At 37.3% G+C, this 18,179-nt stretch overlaps 1 protein-coding gene across 1 annotated transcript in view; it reads left to right on the top strand.

Moving 5' to 3' along the window:
* Positions 1-2,023: 2,023 nt before the first annotated feature.
* The window catches only part of fam20b (FAM20B glycosaminoglycan xylosylkinase), a 29,655-nt gene continuing 13,499 nt past the window's right edge, over positions 2,024-18,179 (top strand). Inside the window, exons 1-6 of the mRNA XM_065257373.1 lie at positions 2,024-2,227; positions 6,775-6,865; positions 7,185-7,702; positions 14,508-14,594; positions 15,042-15,151; positions 16,380-16,551. Coding sequence (XP_065113445.1) covers positions 7,326-7,702; positions 14,508-14,594; positions 15,042-15,151; positions 16,380-16,551 — 746 coding nt within the window. The 5' untranslated portion in view covers positions 2,024-2,227; positions 6,775-6,865; positions 7,185-7,325. The remainder of the gene's footprint in view (positions 2,228-6,774; positions 6,866-7,184; positions 7,703-14,507; positions 14,595-15,041; positions 15,152-16,379; positions 16,552-18,179) is intronic.

The following is an 18,179-nucleotide window of genomic DNA, read 5'->3' as shown; positions in this document are numbered from 1 at the left end:
CGGAAGAGTAGTTTGCAGCAGTGATAATGTTACTGCGCAATGTTGGTGCCCCCCTTGTGTATGGTGCATTTCTGTGCCCCCCCCCCAAAAGAAAATGTATGACAAAAAACTGTTTTTAAAGGTAACATTTTAATTAAACAAAACATTAAGTTATACAAAGTAGTGCTGTTGGTTAGTAGCCTTATTTTTTTAGGTTTAATCACACAGAAATTATGATAAATGAATGTATTTTATAAAACTGGGCCCCCCCTGGCACCATCCCGTGCCCCCCCAGTTTGAGAACCACTGCTATATAGCACCATTTTTTTTAGAGTGTTAGTTCTCGATAATGATTTATAAAACTTAATGTGAGAGATCTTCACCCTCAGATATGACATTAAAACAGAACACAGAGTCAAAGGGTGTGGTGGGCCGCTTTGGGTGGAAAAGTCCAGGGCCACTTTTTGGTCACAGTCCGTCCCTGAAGACAGACATACAATAAATAATAGTTGGCCTACTGTCATAGTTATGGTTGAATTTTGAGCAGCAATAACTCTAAAATACTGTCTTAAAGGGAAAGTTAACTCAAAAATTAAAGTTCAGTCATAATTTACATAACAGACAGTTTAAACCTTTATGAGTTTCTTTATTGTGTGGAACATAAGTTTTGAAGAGTGTTGGTAACTAAGTGTCTGGTCCCCACTGCTCTCCCAGTCAGGGAAAACCAGCAACTTTTTTTAATAATTTGTTTTGTGTTTCATACCAAAAAGAAATGAAGGTTAGGAACAATATGAGGGTGAATAATGATGACAGAATGTAATTTGTGAGTGAACTATCACCCACCGTCAATTTCTTAAACTTCATATCTAGATTCACCTCTAGAGGGGGCGTGGAATCATTGTGAGGTAAAAAATGACGCAAAAATGCGCTCCTATAATAATTGTATATAAATTATAAATAAAATGTTGTTAACGGTTTACAATAAGTTTATATCTATTAACAATAAGTTAATGCATTAGCTAAAATGAACTAACAATTATCAATACTTCTACAGCATTTATTAGGCTGATATGTTTCACCATTTACTAATACATTTATAAAATCAAGCATTGCATACGTCAATGTTAGCTTTAATTAATGCACCATTACATGAATAACTGTATTGACATTAACTAACATTAACAAGATTTAATACAGGGGTCTCCAACCTTTTTATGAGCAAGGGCTACCACAATGGATAAAACAATCTGGAGGGCTACTTTTTGATATAGTCTACTTAAAACTTTTTTGTTTTACTTGTTTATTTTATTTTATTTGACTTGTTTATATGTCTTAGTATTGTTTAAAATTTTAACATACGTAAACCAAGCCAAGCTAATATAAAAAAATATGTAATGAATAAATAATACAGTTGAGACTATTAATAGAATGTGCTTTGGCGGGCACCTCACAGACTCTGTGCGGGCTACCTGGTGCCCGCGGGCACCACGTTGGTGACCCCTGATTTAATACATGTTAAATAACTATTGTTGACTGTTTGTTCATATTAGTTAGTTAATGCACTCCTTTGTTTACCAATATGTTTATAGGCTAGTTTTTAAAATGATGTGCTTTCAATGCGATTAAAAATATAAGTTGCTTACAGCGTTACATTTAGATCTGCTTATCAGGTTTATTCACTGTTTTTGCAGCGTTGATCATAAAAGACGTCACGTGACTGTTTAGGGAGTTTTCATTACAGTTTAAAATAGCAATAAAACCATAAACACTTCTCTTTTTGTCTGTGTAGTCAATAAAAAGATGGCGTATAATAGGTGTTGATGTTTCATTGACGTTAATGAAGGGTCATTGTGCCCCCTTAAATAATATGATGCCCCTGAGCTTTTTCCACATACAATCAAAGTGATTGGAAACCAGTTATGTCCGTTTCTAAAGAACAATAATAAGTCAATATATATTTGAAACTTTGAAGTTGAATGTTAGTAGTAAATGATAACGGAATGTTGATGCTTTGTGTTTTGTGTGTGTGAACTATTCCTTTAAGACGCGGAGTGTTCGCTGGTGTGGACGCTTGAGAATCAGGAAGAGAGTCGTTTTCAACTGATTCATACCCAGATGTAACAGCAGTAATAATGAATGGGGTCTGACTGATAGACGGCTTTATATCAATGATAAGAGCCGAGTCTTTAGCGGGTGACAGTGACCGTTGGGATTTTTTCCTTTGAAATGTTTCGTCATTCGCTCGAGGGTGAGTCGATACCTTTAAATGTCACGGTTTCACTGTTAGCTTATTAGCCGTGTTGTGACTAACAGCTGTGATTTTACCTATACGAACAGCAGCTACAGTCTCTCATGAACACACATATGTCGCATTTAGCTGTGTTGTTTTCATTTGTGATTTTATCTTTTTTTTTTTCGTAATATGAAGGAAGGTTTTGAAAGCGGTACATTCTCGGCTAATATGCTAACCACGGTTAGCCACTTGTGCTTATAAACGACAAATTGTAGGATTTTATTTGGTTTGGTTTATTTGGTTGGTTTTCAGAGATAAAAATTAACAACCAAGTCACGTATACCATTTATTCTCATAAGATCCCAAACAAACTGTATAATTGTGCTTGCATAACCAGAAGGGTCGTTTAAACGCCTGTAAGCTGACAGCAGTGGTTCAGTTAGTAATCGGCATCTTATTGGCTTTCTTCAATTTGTTTGCCTGTATAAATACATTTAATGCTGTGTTAAGACCTATTTTAATCGTCTTGCGTGTGGTATGTGTGATTAAAACGTGTGAGCTAGCTAGCATCGATATGAATGGCTTGATTGTGTATCATTGGTGCCTGCGTGGACAGGATATGCTGTATATGCGGTCCACCCAGTATGAAGCCTTTCAGGATGAATGTAAGGTAGATCACCTGCACGTTATGCACACCTTACTGTTTTTAATTAGTTACATGGCCTTTGAAGATAAGCAACACACAAGTAATCATTTTAAAGAACGATTTAGTCATGTTTATAAATAAGGGGCTGTCAAATGGAATAACGCACACTTTGTGTTTGCCTACTCTTTCTGGTTTGATGCAGGAATGTTACAGGGTTTGCCACGTGGGTGTTGCCATGCCAAGAAACCCACATTGAGGTTTGCATCTTATTATTGTTTTGGAAGAATGACATGTATTAATAGATCAGTTGTTTATTGATTGTTGTAGTATTTCAGCTGTAACCACCGGTATGGCTGGTTTGTTACTAGCATCTGTGGATCATGTCTTGAAAGATGCGTCATACAGATAAAGACCTGATAGTTCATTATATCAATACTAAGGGACTGCAATGCAATGTTCCATATTTTTTTCTGTGGATGTCTGTCAAACAATTGTCTGGTTGTTTTGGATGGGCTGATCCCACATCATATGAGAACAGATGTGTATGGTAGGCAGACAGTAAAGTGGGCATGTGGCCAGTGAGTTTCTTGCTAGTTGACAAGGGGATTGTTTGCTGTATGGTCAGTGCTACATTGTTGAATTTTCTTAAGACTTAAAGCACAATCATTTGGATATTTGTGAAATGATGAATGTTGAGTTGTGTCTTCTTGTGGGAATATTGAACATTGCCCTATTCCGGTGTTAGTTATATTATGGCACGGTCATTTATGACCCATTATGCAAAATCCATTTTTACAAGGTGTTTGGACATAAATGTGAGTTGGCAGTGCGTAAACACAACCACCCTACTATGTAAATAAATCTACCCAGTCCTTTTTTAATCCCCTTTATACTAAAGCAGTCTCGTTAGATATGCTGTTTTGATTCTCTTGTTAATATGACGTCACATTGATAAAGCCCCGCCCATGGCCATGTATATATTTACAGTTTCCCCGACATTGACGAGTTATGCAGGACTGAAACTAGTTTACCAAAGTGTTCACCATCAGTAAGTTGTACGCTGTCCACCAAATCTCAATAGTGGGATACTGTCACTTTTGGGAAGGATGTGAGGAGCAAGAGGGGTTTTTGCATTTAAGGGTACAGACATGAAAGTGGTGCATTTTGCTCCCACCCAAAAAGGGGCATTTTGGACCTGCTATAAAAAATTATCTGTGTGATATTTTGGGCTAAATCTTCACAGATACATTCTGAACACATCTTGTAAGAATAGGCGTAATGGGTAGGGGAGAGCAGGGTCTAAAGTACCTTTTTTTTATAAATGTAATTTTATAAGTTGTTTTATATGTTTTAGACAGAGATATATTTTTGCTGTGGTCAACAACTCGCAAATGTGGTTTATCGATGCCAAGTGGAGTTTTGAATAAATGTACTTCAGTATAATTTTACTTTGAACATAAGTAGCGCATTGTTACTTTTGACCCTGTCAGCAGAAAGGAAAGTAACACACAGGTGGGTCAAAAGTAACACAACAGAACAAGATAGATTTTTGTGTTACACTTATATGTGTTACACTTGTATATAACTGCAAACATATTTTGTCATTTTTCTTTGCAAAAAATAATGAAAATACATTTTCATTTAAAATTTCAGTTTTATCAAATGTTTCAAATCAACAATCAACCTGACAGTACAAACTGGAATTGTTGAAAATAAAAAAATGAATAGTTTGAACACTACAAAAGGAAATTAAATCAAATTAGAATAATATCAATTTTCAACCCATAATGCAACAGTATTAGCTGCGGGACAAAAGTAACGAGCGTTACTTTCATCCCAACAGGATCTCCTCACATTTAAACTCGATTTACTTTTATTTTGAAAAACTCTGAGAAGTCAGACTTCAGGATATGTTAGAGCACTAAATAACCTGTTGATTGATCAGTACTTTAACACATGAAACCAGAAACACAAAAAGTGACAGCTTTAGGAATTTTATCATAGATGAAAACAGCTTTCCGGACCAAGATGCGCAAAACGATGAGGAAAACTCAGAAAATAGCTTTGTTTCACCCTGGTTCTCCCCCACCCAAATTGTGAGAATAGTATATGATTAGTCTTCAAATATACATATGATGATTAACTCTTTACCTCACTTCCTAATATAGGACTAATATATATATATATTAGACGCAAAGCGGAGGGTCTTGTATCACACTGAAGGGGCTTATTTCCCGATAACTACCAGCTGCCTCTACTTTATCCCGCTTATTACACGGCTACTTGCCACATAAGAAAAAAAACTGGACATGATTATGAATTTGAAACATTTTATTGGCATATTTGTTTTAAATTAACATTTTTATCCTTCCGCGAAACTTTGCACAGATGCATAAAATGATCGTAATATCTTATTAAGATCCTCTGCTTCATACTTGTCTGTCTCCATTTTTTTCTCTTTTAGCCAGTCTTTGAGAAGTTTTAATGCCCATTCTGTATTTTTTTTTTGTGTTGGCTTCGTAGCTGTCATGCTCTATTTTGTCAAGTTCAGTCTCAGTAAGCTCTCTGTGTCTTGTCGTTGTTCGTTCTTCTATCCACTGTTTAAATGTTTAGTTTTTTCCGTACATGTTAAAATTAATGTCAAAATATTCCATTCTCAATGGTGGTTGTCCAGTGTTTGTCACAAGATGGCGCCAAACAGTAATCTTTATTGGCGCGGAGCGATTTTAATCGTACAAGTAGTACCGGCTATGCGTTATTACTTTGGAGCAGTTATTATTTGAAAAGAACGAACCTGCAAATGTCTCAACTGACCAATCAAAATCAAGGATTCCAGAGAGCCGTGTAATAAATATATATATATAATACATGGAATGCATCTGGGATTTGTCCGGGATTGTATGGTTTTTGTATAGTGATGAGCTCCCTGATCTCTGCTTCAGTCAAGTTTGACGACATTTCTTTAGTTCATCTGTGTTTAAATTCCTGAGTCAAAGAAGTCCTCACTATGGCACACCCCTTACAGAATTGTTTCTGCGTCTTTTTCACACAAAATGCTTTCTGTGAATGTTATGACAGTGTTGCAAAGCCCTATTTTGGGAGCAGTCCCAGAAAATGCATGGGTCGTGTTTGTGTTCACACAAAAGCCTTTTCGTCAATCATACGAAAATTTTCTTGGACCAAATGGAATGGACTGTGTGAATGGGATAAAATGTTCTTTACCTTGAGCTGGGTTTTCACAGGGTCACAAATATCTGGGCCAGCAGAAGAAATCGTATTGTTAAGCCCTGCAGTAGATGTGTGTGTGTGTGTTTGGACTGGCAGAGCTTTCAAACACGCATAAGCCTTAGGCTAAGATCAGGAAAGGATGAGAGACACAATGTTTAGGCTGTGTTTGCCAGGGCTCAGGGAAACACAGCATTGTGTTTTTGGTAAGTCTATATGTTGTTACTGCAATTGTGGATGTTTTACCTGAATTTAGACTATATGAGGATATAGATCTGTCATGAATGTTGCATGTGTTGGGAGTGTTTTCATATTGGCATGTGCTTGGATGTCTAGCTTATATCAGTATGAGGATTAGTCTCAGCATGCAAGCAATGCAGCTGAAGGTTAAGTTTCTGCATCTTTGAGTTTGTTTGTTTGACTAAATTTCTAATTTATATTGATATGATTTTGGAGAGTCGAAAACCAGATTAGCATTTTAATCCCTTTAAAAAATGGAACCATTTAGTGTGAAATTAAATTTGAGTGAGGTGTTTGTGGGCACATAAGCATCTGTACGCATTTGTAAGCATTTTTCCTTTTATACCTACAAAGTTTTATAACCAAATAATCTCACAGATCACATCAGTAGTTTAGCTCTTAACTGTGATGCACGTGATGTTCTTATATTTATCTTTTCATGTTTCTCAAGATCACGACTGCTGAGAGATGCTACAGAAACCATGAAAAGAGGACTCATCCACCCAGTAACAAACAGCTGAAACAAAGGCACACCTATACAGGTAAGTGTTGACCGCACCTTTTACACAACACCAGGCTATGTTACATATCAAATGTTAGGAGGATCTTAGTTGGCTTGTTTCCTAGAGGTTGTCATATCACGGTTTGTCTTACATAACCGAGGAAGCTCTCCTACATCACCGAGTGCTTTTTTTCTTTGTCCTTCAGTATAATGCCTGCTCATGTTGACTCAAGGCAGTCATACAGTATAAATCACAGCACTGGCCTGTTATAGACCCACAACACTGAGTGAGTCAAAATGTGTGATCGGTAAAATTGTCAAACATGCTCTCTCTCTCTCTGTCCTTCATCTTCTCACAGGAGGTGTCATCCATTGGTTATACTCTGGTGCTGGAGTTGGTTAAACGACGGGCAGTGCCATGCCCCAGGCGTAAGTGTGTGTCCTCCGGCAGACTCAGGCGTGGTGGTGGACCCCGGGTGGGCGTCTGGCTGTGGGAGGTGATGAAGCTTAAGCAGCGTGTGGTGGTTCTGTGCGCTGTGCTCTTTCTCCTCGGCTTGGCCAAGGTTTTTCTTCTGGATGGGGGTGAGGGATCGGCCGCCAGCCGGCGTGACCTCCGCGCCTTCCGCAAGATGGAGGCCAGCATGGCCCTGGCCAAAGGAGCTCGCCTCACGCACACCTTGCAGTCACCCTGGGAAGTGGCAGCGCAGTGGGTGGGTCCACGAGAGGTGTACCCTGATGAAACACCAGAGCTAGCGGCGGTGTTGAACTCCCTGGCCACAGCCCGGGTGGAGAGAGCAGACGTGGGCTATAAAGGCACCCAGCTAAAAGCCCTGCTGGTGCTGGATGGAGGACAGAAAGTGGTATTTAAACCTAAGAGGTGAGAAGAAGGATGATTGAAATGGGTAACGAAAGAGAGAGAAAGTAATGAGAATGTGAATTTGGTTGAAACAACAAACAGTGAGTGATTTAGAGAGAATGAGAATAAGGGGAAGAGCGACTGAGTGATTTATAGCATATGAGTGATATAGAAAATGAAGTGAATGAATAAGTGATGTCTGTGTCTTGTGAGGTTAGTTAGTTGTTTGTCTTGATTTGCCAGGTTTAGGATGCTTAGTAATGATGAACTGTGTTTCTTGCACTGCTGTTTAATGGCCGTACTTCTAAATCGACACCAGCCGGGCAAACAAAATAAAAAATTGCCAGTCTAAGTTGAATGCAAAGAAGTCAGTGATTTATGTCTTTCAATTGTGTAATCTGCGCTGGCTTTACACACAAACAAGGAAAAAGATGTAGTATGTTTCTTATAACTGAATGCATGAATTGCTGGTTTGAGTCCGAACAAATCTTTTTGCATTGAATAGTGTTTGCCATGAATATTTTGGACATTGGTCTCTCATATCTAACACACCCTGAGTGGCTGTGCTAGAGTATATTAGGCTGTGATAATCCAACCACAAAGACGTCTGTTGTCTGAAGTGGAGTGATGACATATATGTTACAAAAGTAGCAATGCTAGCAATTGCTTCAAAAGCAATCTTCAAAAAGGTTTAGCAGTGTCTCACCTGTCTCTGTATACGTGCAACTCGTGGCTAAACATGTTTTATCATGTTGGAACTTTAAATTATGGATGCATTTGATTTTCTAGAATATCATTTAAGCTCTACATCTTGTGTGCATACCAAGCTGTCAACTAGGGCTGGGAAAAATATTGTTTTATTTTTAATCGAAACCGGATTCTGAAATGAAATAAGGCAGGGCTGGATTAAATTTGTCCTTTGAGATCTGATTGAATCGTTTGAAGTTGGGTCATGTTGCTAATTGCTAATCGCAGCGATCTTCTCCCGGACCACGCCCACCTGCCATACCAAATGGCGGGAAGTAGAGGGAGATCGTTTTGAGGAGGGGAGGAGATTTCCTATTTTGATTAAAGATTATGAGGGGACATGAAGCTCACAGATAAAAGTAAACAATTCAGAAAGAAGACGCAAGTGTATCAGTATCCGTGCATTATTGTGTAGGTTTTAAAGTTACAGCACACCAAATAAATTCTAGCTATGCAAACCTAAAATTAATGAAATATTAATAACTAATCGATATTGGATCAAATCGAATCGAGACCATATGAAAAATAATCAAATAGATTTGCCATATTGGTTGCAATACCCAGCCCTAATGTCAACACTCATAACTTGAAAAACATAGGTGGGTGAAACATGTGGGTAAAAGATAAATGATTAATGAGACAGATAGGCTAGTTAGGAAGTTTTCATTTAAACTACTTGTAAAGGACTTATTTTAAGATAATTTAAAATCATTTTTGAAACATTTGGGTAAAAATGTTAGGGATGACTTTATGAAGATGAAGGAGTGATGTACTGTAATGTCAGCATTTCTTGATCATTTCACATTTGTTCGCACAACGCTACGTTTTATTTAAAGGACAAGTTCGGTATTTTACACCTGTTTTCAGGTTGTTTGATGAAATAGAACGGTTTTGACTGAAATTTCGACATATGCGGCTGCCCCGAGAATTTTCGGGTGTTTGTTTTTCACCTCCCACCTCTATAATGGGTTTATAGGTGCACAGGAACAATTCTTCCTAAAATGCATTAAACTTTCATTTACAAAGACGTGAAACTCACCGAGTGGTCAGGCGTGTTCACTGATATGCTCACACAAAAATCGCTGCAAACAATGCTTTCCAACAGGTGTTTTAGCATTCGTTGTAAACTTGTGGACCTATTTTTCCAAACACCTCCCACCCGTACGTTCTTCCGTTGAGAGCTTGAATAATAAACACTCCAGGCCAAGTGGTGGCGATAATCCGCCTTTGCCAATTGCAAGATGCAAACAAAGTTCCCTGCACGGAGTAATACTGTACCTCACAGCACATCTAATACAAGTCAATGGAGTTGGACAAAACTACGATAAAAACTGTTGGAATGCGTCTTTTGCAGCGATTTTTGTGTGAGCATACCAAGTGGTCAGGGGTGTTCACTGATGAGTTTCAGTCTTTGTAAATGAAAGTTTAATGCATTTTAGGAAGGATTGTTCCTGTGCACCTATAGATGGATTTCAGTCACGTGACCTTTTACATCATGCCGCCATCTTTAGGACCTACCGAGTACCAGTAGGCTATTGACAAGCATTGGCTACCTTGCTACGATGTATGGATTTCTTATCTTTTACTGTCTATGATTCTTACGGATACAGTAAAGGGCTACGAAAGACAACATGTCGCATCTCGACTGTCATGAAAATAAACGCTACTTTAAAAAAATATATCTTGGTTAGGGTGTGATGCCTTCTCGATCCCTGATGCGTTCTTCAAGCCGCTGTCCGCTGCTACCGAACTACCACTATTTTACAACATAAGAAGGCGCGACACAACATGAAACTTTGCTCGAAGTATCACCTGGATCTCTACACATGAATGCGAGCATTGAGAACATTGTTTGTGTACACAGAGTTTACTAAAAATAAAGGTTTTCGACAACTGACTTTGGCTGTTATGGTGTCCGCTTGTCATCTCTGCCAGACGTAAATAAACGATTTCCGAAGGGGAATGAATGAATATCATATGAGGCTCCTTTTTCAACCTGAAGGTCAATATTGTTTTTCACTTGCGACAAAACAACGACTTATCCGTGCATTTTTATGGAACTATGCTTTAGGAGATATCAATCTTTACAATCCTCCCTCCTTACGTCGCAATTGGAGATCGATACATCTTGACTGGGAAGAAGGCGGCGAGCGGACGCCAAATCATCCAAAGTCAGTTGTTCAAAACCTTCTTTTTAGTTAACTCTCTGTTCACAAACAATGTTCTTAATGCTCGAGTTCACGTATAGAGACATAGGCGATACTTCGAGCAAAATATCATGTTGTGTTGAGCCTTCTTAGTGTTGTTAAAATAGCGATTTTGATGCTTACAACATATTGAAGGCATAGCTTCTAGTTCTTTTGCGACCACTTCAAGTCCTTAAAATGGCGGAAGACAAGTGAGTGACGTCAGCTGATATCCATGTATAAAGCCATTATAGAGGTGGGAGGTGATACAAGAAACACCCAAAGATTCTCGGGCTAGCATCATATGTGCAAATTTCAGTCAAAACCATTCTATTTCACCATAAACAATCTGAAAACAGGGCTTTAAGTGTAAAATACCGAACTTGTCCTTTAATTATATTTTTTATTGTTTGTTTTTATTTCTTTGTTCAAAAGTTATAACAGTAAGTGTCATCATATTAAAGCACAATACATATTACGTATTAATTATATTTATATATTTTTATAACCAATAATATGAAGAGTTTGGTTCCAAAACGTGATAAACGCCATTTTGAAAAAAAAATCAGTATTATATCAGGTCAGTATTGAAAATAAATTCTTAATTTTACGCAAAATCCAATATCCGCTGTGTTATTCTGTCATCTTTTTTCCCAAAACGCGATAAACGGCACTCCTCCTTTTCTACAGAACGCAATAAATCCTACAGCGCACCATTCCACGCAATGTAAACAAGCAATGGCGGCCCGTTGAGTAAACGGAGTCCTAGTTTTCCTCGTCTACTTTGTACTTCGTGATCAACAAATAAACAAAAACAAAATAATATTTTAATTGCTTTGATAAACCTGTGATGGTTTTCTGTGACGGGAAATAAATGTAAGACATCAACATCTAATAATTTACGCGAGAGGCACTCGGGAGACGGGTGCTTGTTCTCCCGACAGCATCAATAGCATGTGTGCTAACACATTGACCCCAGGGGATCTTATGAAAAACTTTCCATAAATTTACTCAGTCAACGAAAATCGAGCAGGACCAAAACATTTTACAGCTGATCGCTGTGACAAATGTTAAGCGACGACGTCAAGTATAACCGCAGCAATGACAGTGTTCTTATTATGACAAAGTAAGTGTTTTGATAATGTAATTAATGTATATTTTTTAATCCGTGTACTTTTAATCTAGTCAACTAAATGAATATAAAATGGCAAAGATGAATGCACATTTATACATTGATTGAATAGATTTATAGCATTTTGAAAAAAAAAACTGTCATGGATTTATTGTATTTTGTGGAAAAAATAATTCGTTTTTTATAATAAATCTTTGAAAATCAAGTTAAGGATTTAAGTATATGTTTTTATAACCTAAAGATGCTATGTGAAAGTTTGTAACAGAAAATAGTGGTTTACATCTTGTCACTAGAAAGTTTTCTTGGTATAGAAAACACGTTTTTACCGAAATTTGTCAAAATGGATTTATTGTGTTTTGGAACCAAACTCTTCATATGTTTAACATGCTCATTTTCTGTTGGTTTAATTTAATTGAAATAATTTGATTTGGTGTACACAATTTCTGACATTCTCGGATTGAAACCAATCATTTATAATGCTTCTCTGTAAGCTCTTCTTTTTATTGAATAATACAATGGGACAAAAAATAATTTAGCTATATAAACTTGGGACTGAGAGATCAGTGAAATTTTTATTTATTCACTTCACAGATAGAAAAAACTTTGATATAATTTCTCCCCAGCATCAGACCTTGGCCTCTATGTCGACGCCTCAATATACATCTGAAAAAATCTATGATTTTAAAAAGACCCACATTGAAGCTGTCATCTCTCTGGAAATAAACTTTCTTCATTTTTACAAAAGAACTTCAAACAGGGAAAGTCAGTGGCTCCATCTCATCACAATTATTCCCTCACTATTTGGAAGACATCAAGCAGGCTGTACATAGACGTCCTGTATCTGTAATTGCAGATGAAACGACAGATCCTTGAAACCATTGTGTCTCTGCAATTCTCCTCCAGCCCCTGGGCGAGACACCTGTCGCAACCATTTTTTCAGATCAGGATAATTTCAGCACAGTATCGCAGTCTGTCATCCGTATGAACTCCGGCAACATCTGTTTCAATGATGTATTTGCTTTGATCAAAGATTCTGCTATGAAGAACCTATTACAATTCTCGCCTCATTTCCAATGCCAAACACGTCACCTGTCTGGCACACCTGCTGCCGTTAGTTACAGAAGTGTTTCCAGACACCACTGAAGAACCGAACCGGATGTGTGGTTTGGTGGAGTGTGTTTTCTTCCAGACACCCCGATGTTGTCTGGAATTAAGGGACTTTATTAAGCACAAGGGCCAGCCCCTTTCATGCCTGTGTTTGCTCTTCAGACAAGATTGGGATCTTGATTAAAAGCTGTGCACAAAAAACTTTCTGGAAACTTCTGAAAGTCCAGGTGACATTCATTGTTGGACACAGCTCTAGTATACATGATGCCACATTGATATTCAAGCTGGTATTAAGAATTATGTCCAACAGTAATTCTGTCCCTATGGCAAGCAAGGTCTCTGGAGTGTAATGACTTTGCTGCACCTATATGGACGTGGAGGGACAATTTTCCCTCTTTTATACACTTGTAACATAGCACAGATGCCGACCGAGGACAATATTAAAATGATGCATGCTTCTTATTTATTTATTTATTAAACTCAAATCAGTCAATAATTAAAACAGACTTATTCTAATTAAATGTATATTGTGAACCTTAAATAAACGTGAATGCATTTTTTGTGATGTTTTCATACTTGCACCTCTTTTATCACATTGAATACCATTCCTTATTATTGTGCTGATTTCTCAAAAAATTCAGTGCTGAATTTGTTTGGCCCTGTATATATGCGACCAGGCAATAAAGAAACTGAAAAATTCCCCTAATGTTCAGGGTTTTCTCCGAGTTGTTGTGTTTTGTCAAGGGAGCAGCCTTGGTTTATAATAGAAACTCAGGCAAATCAATTCCTGCACTTGCAATATTGTGTTTGCTTCTCACTACATCCTCCTGTTTAAGGAACAAGTCATACATTTTAGGGAGTGTTTGTGTATATAAGTTGTGGTTTCAGTTAACTGTGCTGACTCTGCTGCCACCACGGTTTTCAAGACGGACTCATTGCAATCATGGGTTACATGCATAAATAGTCTTCATTTTTACATTTAATAATGCACAGCTAATTCCAACATACAGCATTTAATTTTAAGACCAACATGTTACGTTGCTTCTCTCAGAAAGACAGCATGTTAAATTTAGTATTGTTTTAAACTTTGTTGTAGTGTGTGGTTAGGACATATTGGCCCTGTCCCGAATGGCACACTACAGACTTGTGGACTTTCTCAGAGTCCACGCTTTGATGACATCACGTAGTGCAGACTTTAGGGACCCTTGACGCGAGCCCACGAGGGAGCACCAGAGTCGTATTTTGGGACAGACTCGAGCATCACGCCGGAAATACAGTAGGAAGAGAAGTTGCCGTCAGTGTCAACTCCTCCCATCCGTTGTCTGATTGCTCCTTCGCAAGGACTTCTTGGTTTGTGAAGTGCGTGAAGCCTGCAGCAGTGCAGCAAGGGTGCAGAGGGGGCGCTGATGAGCACACTTCCGAGTGTAAAAATTAAGCGTGCCGCACAAACCCTGAAAAGTGAAGTCAAAACGTCTCGATCTCCCCTTAGTGACTGCAGTATAGTTCATAAACCACTAGACTGAAAGTCCACATGAAGTGCGCATTTTGGGACCGGGCCATTGGCACACGTTATTTTTTTTCAGTTGTCTTGTTTGCTGGGTGTGTGTCTTTTTTTTATATGTGTATATAATCTTTTTTATTCTCTCATTATCAGGTACAATAGGGACTATGTGGTCGAGGGAGAGCCGTATGCAGGGTACGATCGGCATAATGCAGAAATTGCTGCTTTTCACCTGGACAGGTAACAAACGCACCAACACTAACTAGGGCTTTATGACATCTTAGATGTAGATATTTGCATTATATGAAAAATTAAATGTGATTATTAAAATTGATACAGTTGTCATGCAGAACATTTTTATTATTTGGCAACTGAATATTATGTTTAAGTATGCATCCAAAATTTTTTGTCGACTTCAGTCTGTAAACACTATAAACTTTGCCTTAAAGGGATCATTCACCCCAAAAATAAAAATTGTCATCAGGTACTCATCCTCATGTTGTTCTAAACCTGTATGCGTATTGATAAATGATAAAGAAAGTCATACAGGTTTAGTACAAGTAAACTTTTTTTTTTGTAAACTATCCCTTTAATATTTGTGTTGCTGTTTGTTTATTTATTTATTGCCAATCATATTTATGCTGATAACCATTGATGTGTCATTATTGTATTCTATTCCTTCTGCAGGATCCTGGGTTTTAGGAGAGCGCCCCTGGTGGTGGGAAGGTTTATAAATCTGCGTACAGAAATAAAACCAGTAGCCACTGACCAGCTGATAAGCACATTTCTCATGCACGGTCAGTTTCACTCTTTTATTTTGTTTTTGTATTTTCTTTCAAATTATGAGTCAAGCCTTTTGTTTTTCAATATCATCATCATCATCATCATCTCTTATCTAAGTTTCTTAATATTACATAAACACCTTATCTGCTGAAAGGGTGTGCCCTTGTCTGGAACGGCTTTTAAAGCAGAACAGGTGGTTTTGTGCTAAAAAAACATGAGTCGAAACTGACCCCAAAAAACCTGCTGGTTTGACCTGTGGCTAGGGGAAATATAAGATTTCAAAGATGTCAAAAAAATTAGCTCTCTAAAGACTGACTCAAAACGAAACTAAATTGTTCTAATTACAGTCCCACTGGAATACTTCACCAATATCCCAGTCTGTTACTTTGTTACTATTTGCAGCAGATCCAAACATTTCAACATTTATCTTAAAAGAATTGAATTATAGCATAGATGTAAATTAAATGTTATTTTAACATTTGGTATTTTCATCAATAACAGCTTGTGATTGGCTAAAATGCCAAAACCAAATCCCAATGTGTCCCAATCACATTTTTTGTGTTCAAAAATGTTGATATTTGTGGATCGTACATTACAGAGTTTCTTAGTGCTAGGTGCAAGCTTTAAGTACATTATTAAACTCAACCCAGTATATAATTGACAACTAAATAGCTCTGCAATGCATTAAGAACAAAAGTTTAGCATGAATTTTATTTAGTTTATTTATTTTTTGATAATTAAACAAACAATGAAAATATACTTTCTCTTATTTTTATTTATTATTAATTAACAATTCACCTTAGGACAACATAAAACTTGTAACTTCACTAAACTTTAACAACAGAAATGTCAAGAAAGTCTGGTATCAATTAAGCATAAAAGCTTTTAAGGTAGGATGGGAGATTTCTTTACATCATGGGACGGCAGCACCAGATCTAAATTGGAAACAAAACAAAACGCTGCATAAAATATAGTGAGTTCACTTTAGTTATTTGTACAGTACTTTAAGTCACACTTGAATTCAATGAATGAATTCAAATCAGCATCTTTGTCATGGATTATTGCAATACTGTTGAATTAACAGCTCTGCGGTATTTGCGTCAGATGTGTGCGCATTGTGGCTAGTAGCAAAATAACTCCCAGAGTGATTTCCTCATGAATAACACAGCGCTTCCAGACTCTCACCCATATTTTAAGATATATTATCAATGGTAATTGATGATAATCTCTCTCTGTCTGCAGGAAATAATACATGTTTCTATGGTAAATGTTATTACTGTCGTGAGACTGAGCCTGCGTGTGCAGAGGAGGATGTGATGGAGGGGTCGCTTACTCTGTGGCTGCCTGACGTCTGGCCCCTGCAGAAACACAGACACCCATGGGGACGCACATACAGAGAGGGCAAACTTGCCAGGTACTTAGAATTGATTATAATCTCTCTCGCTCGCTTTCTTTCTGCCACACATTTCCCGTCACTGTATTTTCACGCTTTGACTGGAATGAGTGATTATACAGGTGCAAGCTAGTATATTTGAAGCACTTATTCTTAGCATAATTGGATCATTCTGTGGCGATCTTGGGGAATTTTACTGTAGTTAGCAGCAAAGATGGTATGGTCCAGCGGTCAGAGTTCAGTATATATGATTCTCTTGTAATGGTGTTACACTGTACATGAATTGAACTTTAAGGTTGTGGCTAAAAAATTTTACCAGTGAAGACACATTTCCTGAAATGAGACTCAATTTGTTTTCCAAGACAAACGAATAGAAGGGAAAGTATGTTACCGATAAAATACATTATAGTGAAGTACACTTTATAATATGCAAATCTCGAATACAACAGAATACTATATGTGACCCTGGACCACAAAACTTGTCACAAGGGTCATTTTTGAGATTTATACATCATCTGAAAGCTAAATAAATAAGTTTGTCACCCTTTAAAATTGTCCAAAAAAAGTAATTAACAACTGCATCCACTCACAAAAATAAAGTTTTGAGAGATTTACAGTAGGAAATTTACTAAATCTTTACATGGAACTTGATCTTTTCATAATATCCTAATGATTTTTGGCATAAATGAAAAAAAAACACGATAATTCTGAGCCGTACAATGTATGGCTTTTGGCTTTTGCTACAAATATTATTGTGCAACTTTAGAAGGTTTTTGTGGTTCAGGGCCGCATGTGCTTTTAAAATCATGTTCATTTCAGGATAGTTGTCTCCTGTACTGGTTTGGACTGGTGCTGACCAGTCAGGTTTTTCTACATAGCACCCAGTAAAACAAAAAGCTTAAATGCATGGTCAACATACTTTTGTCAACATCAGTGTTTTGTACATTAACAAAGTTAGCTTGTTAAAATTTGGAAAAATAACTTGCCTGCATTGTTGGTTTTTTAGTTTGCCCAAACGTGACTCAAATTTTAAAAAGTTTGTTTGCTCAACTAGCTTTATAGGTCATTCAACTAAAATTTTTTAATCCGTTTAATATTTAAAAACTTACAGCAAAGACTCTGTGCATTAAAATTTAAGTATTTACTCCACGTTTTATGTGTTACTTCAATTTAGGGGTGGGTGATAAATCGCCTGCGATTCTCATGCGTACATCATCAGTAAAGCCGCCATCATCTGCTTTTTTTTTGGTTATGAACATGATTTTGCCTAGCCTCTCTGTTAAAAACGGCTCTGGGTAGTAAATGCCGCTCCATCTGAAAGCATGTAATGGCGATTTACTGCTAATCATGAAACCGGCTTTACTGATGAGATACGCATGAGAATCGCAGGTAATTTATGGCCCACCCCTACTTTAATTATTATTTATTATTTGGGAATTTGTAATAACAATTTTTAAAATTATTTATGCTGGTATTGTTAACAATATTATTAAAGGAGTAGTCCACTTTATAGATGGGGCCCATTGACTTACCATAGTATTTTTTTTCCTACTATAAAAAGTCAATGGACCCCATCTTTAAAGTGGACTACTCCTTTAACTTAAGTCACATAAAAACACAAAACTCATACAGACTGAACATACAGGATT

This window comes from Paramisgurnus dabryanus, chromosome 12, assembly GCF_030506205.2.
Source record: "Paramisgurnus dabryanus chromosome 12, PD_genome_1.1, whole genome shotgun sequence".
Classification (NCBI taxonomy): Eukaryota; Metazoa; Chordata; class Actinopteri; order Cypriniformes; family Cobitidae; genus Paramisgurnus; species Paramisgurnus dabryanus.
The sequence above is the reverse complement of the archived record's forward strand: the minus strand, read 5'-3'. Positions and strand labels throughout refer to the sequence as shown.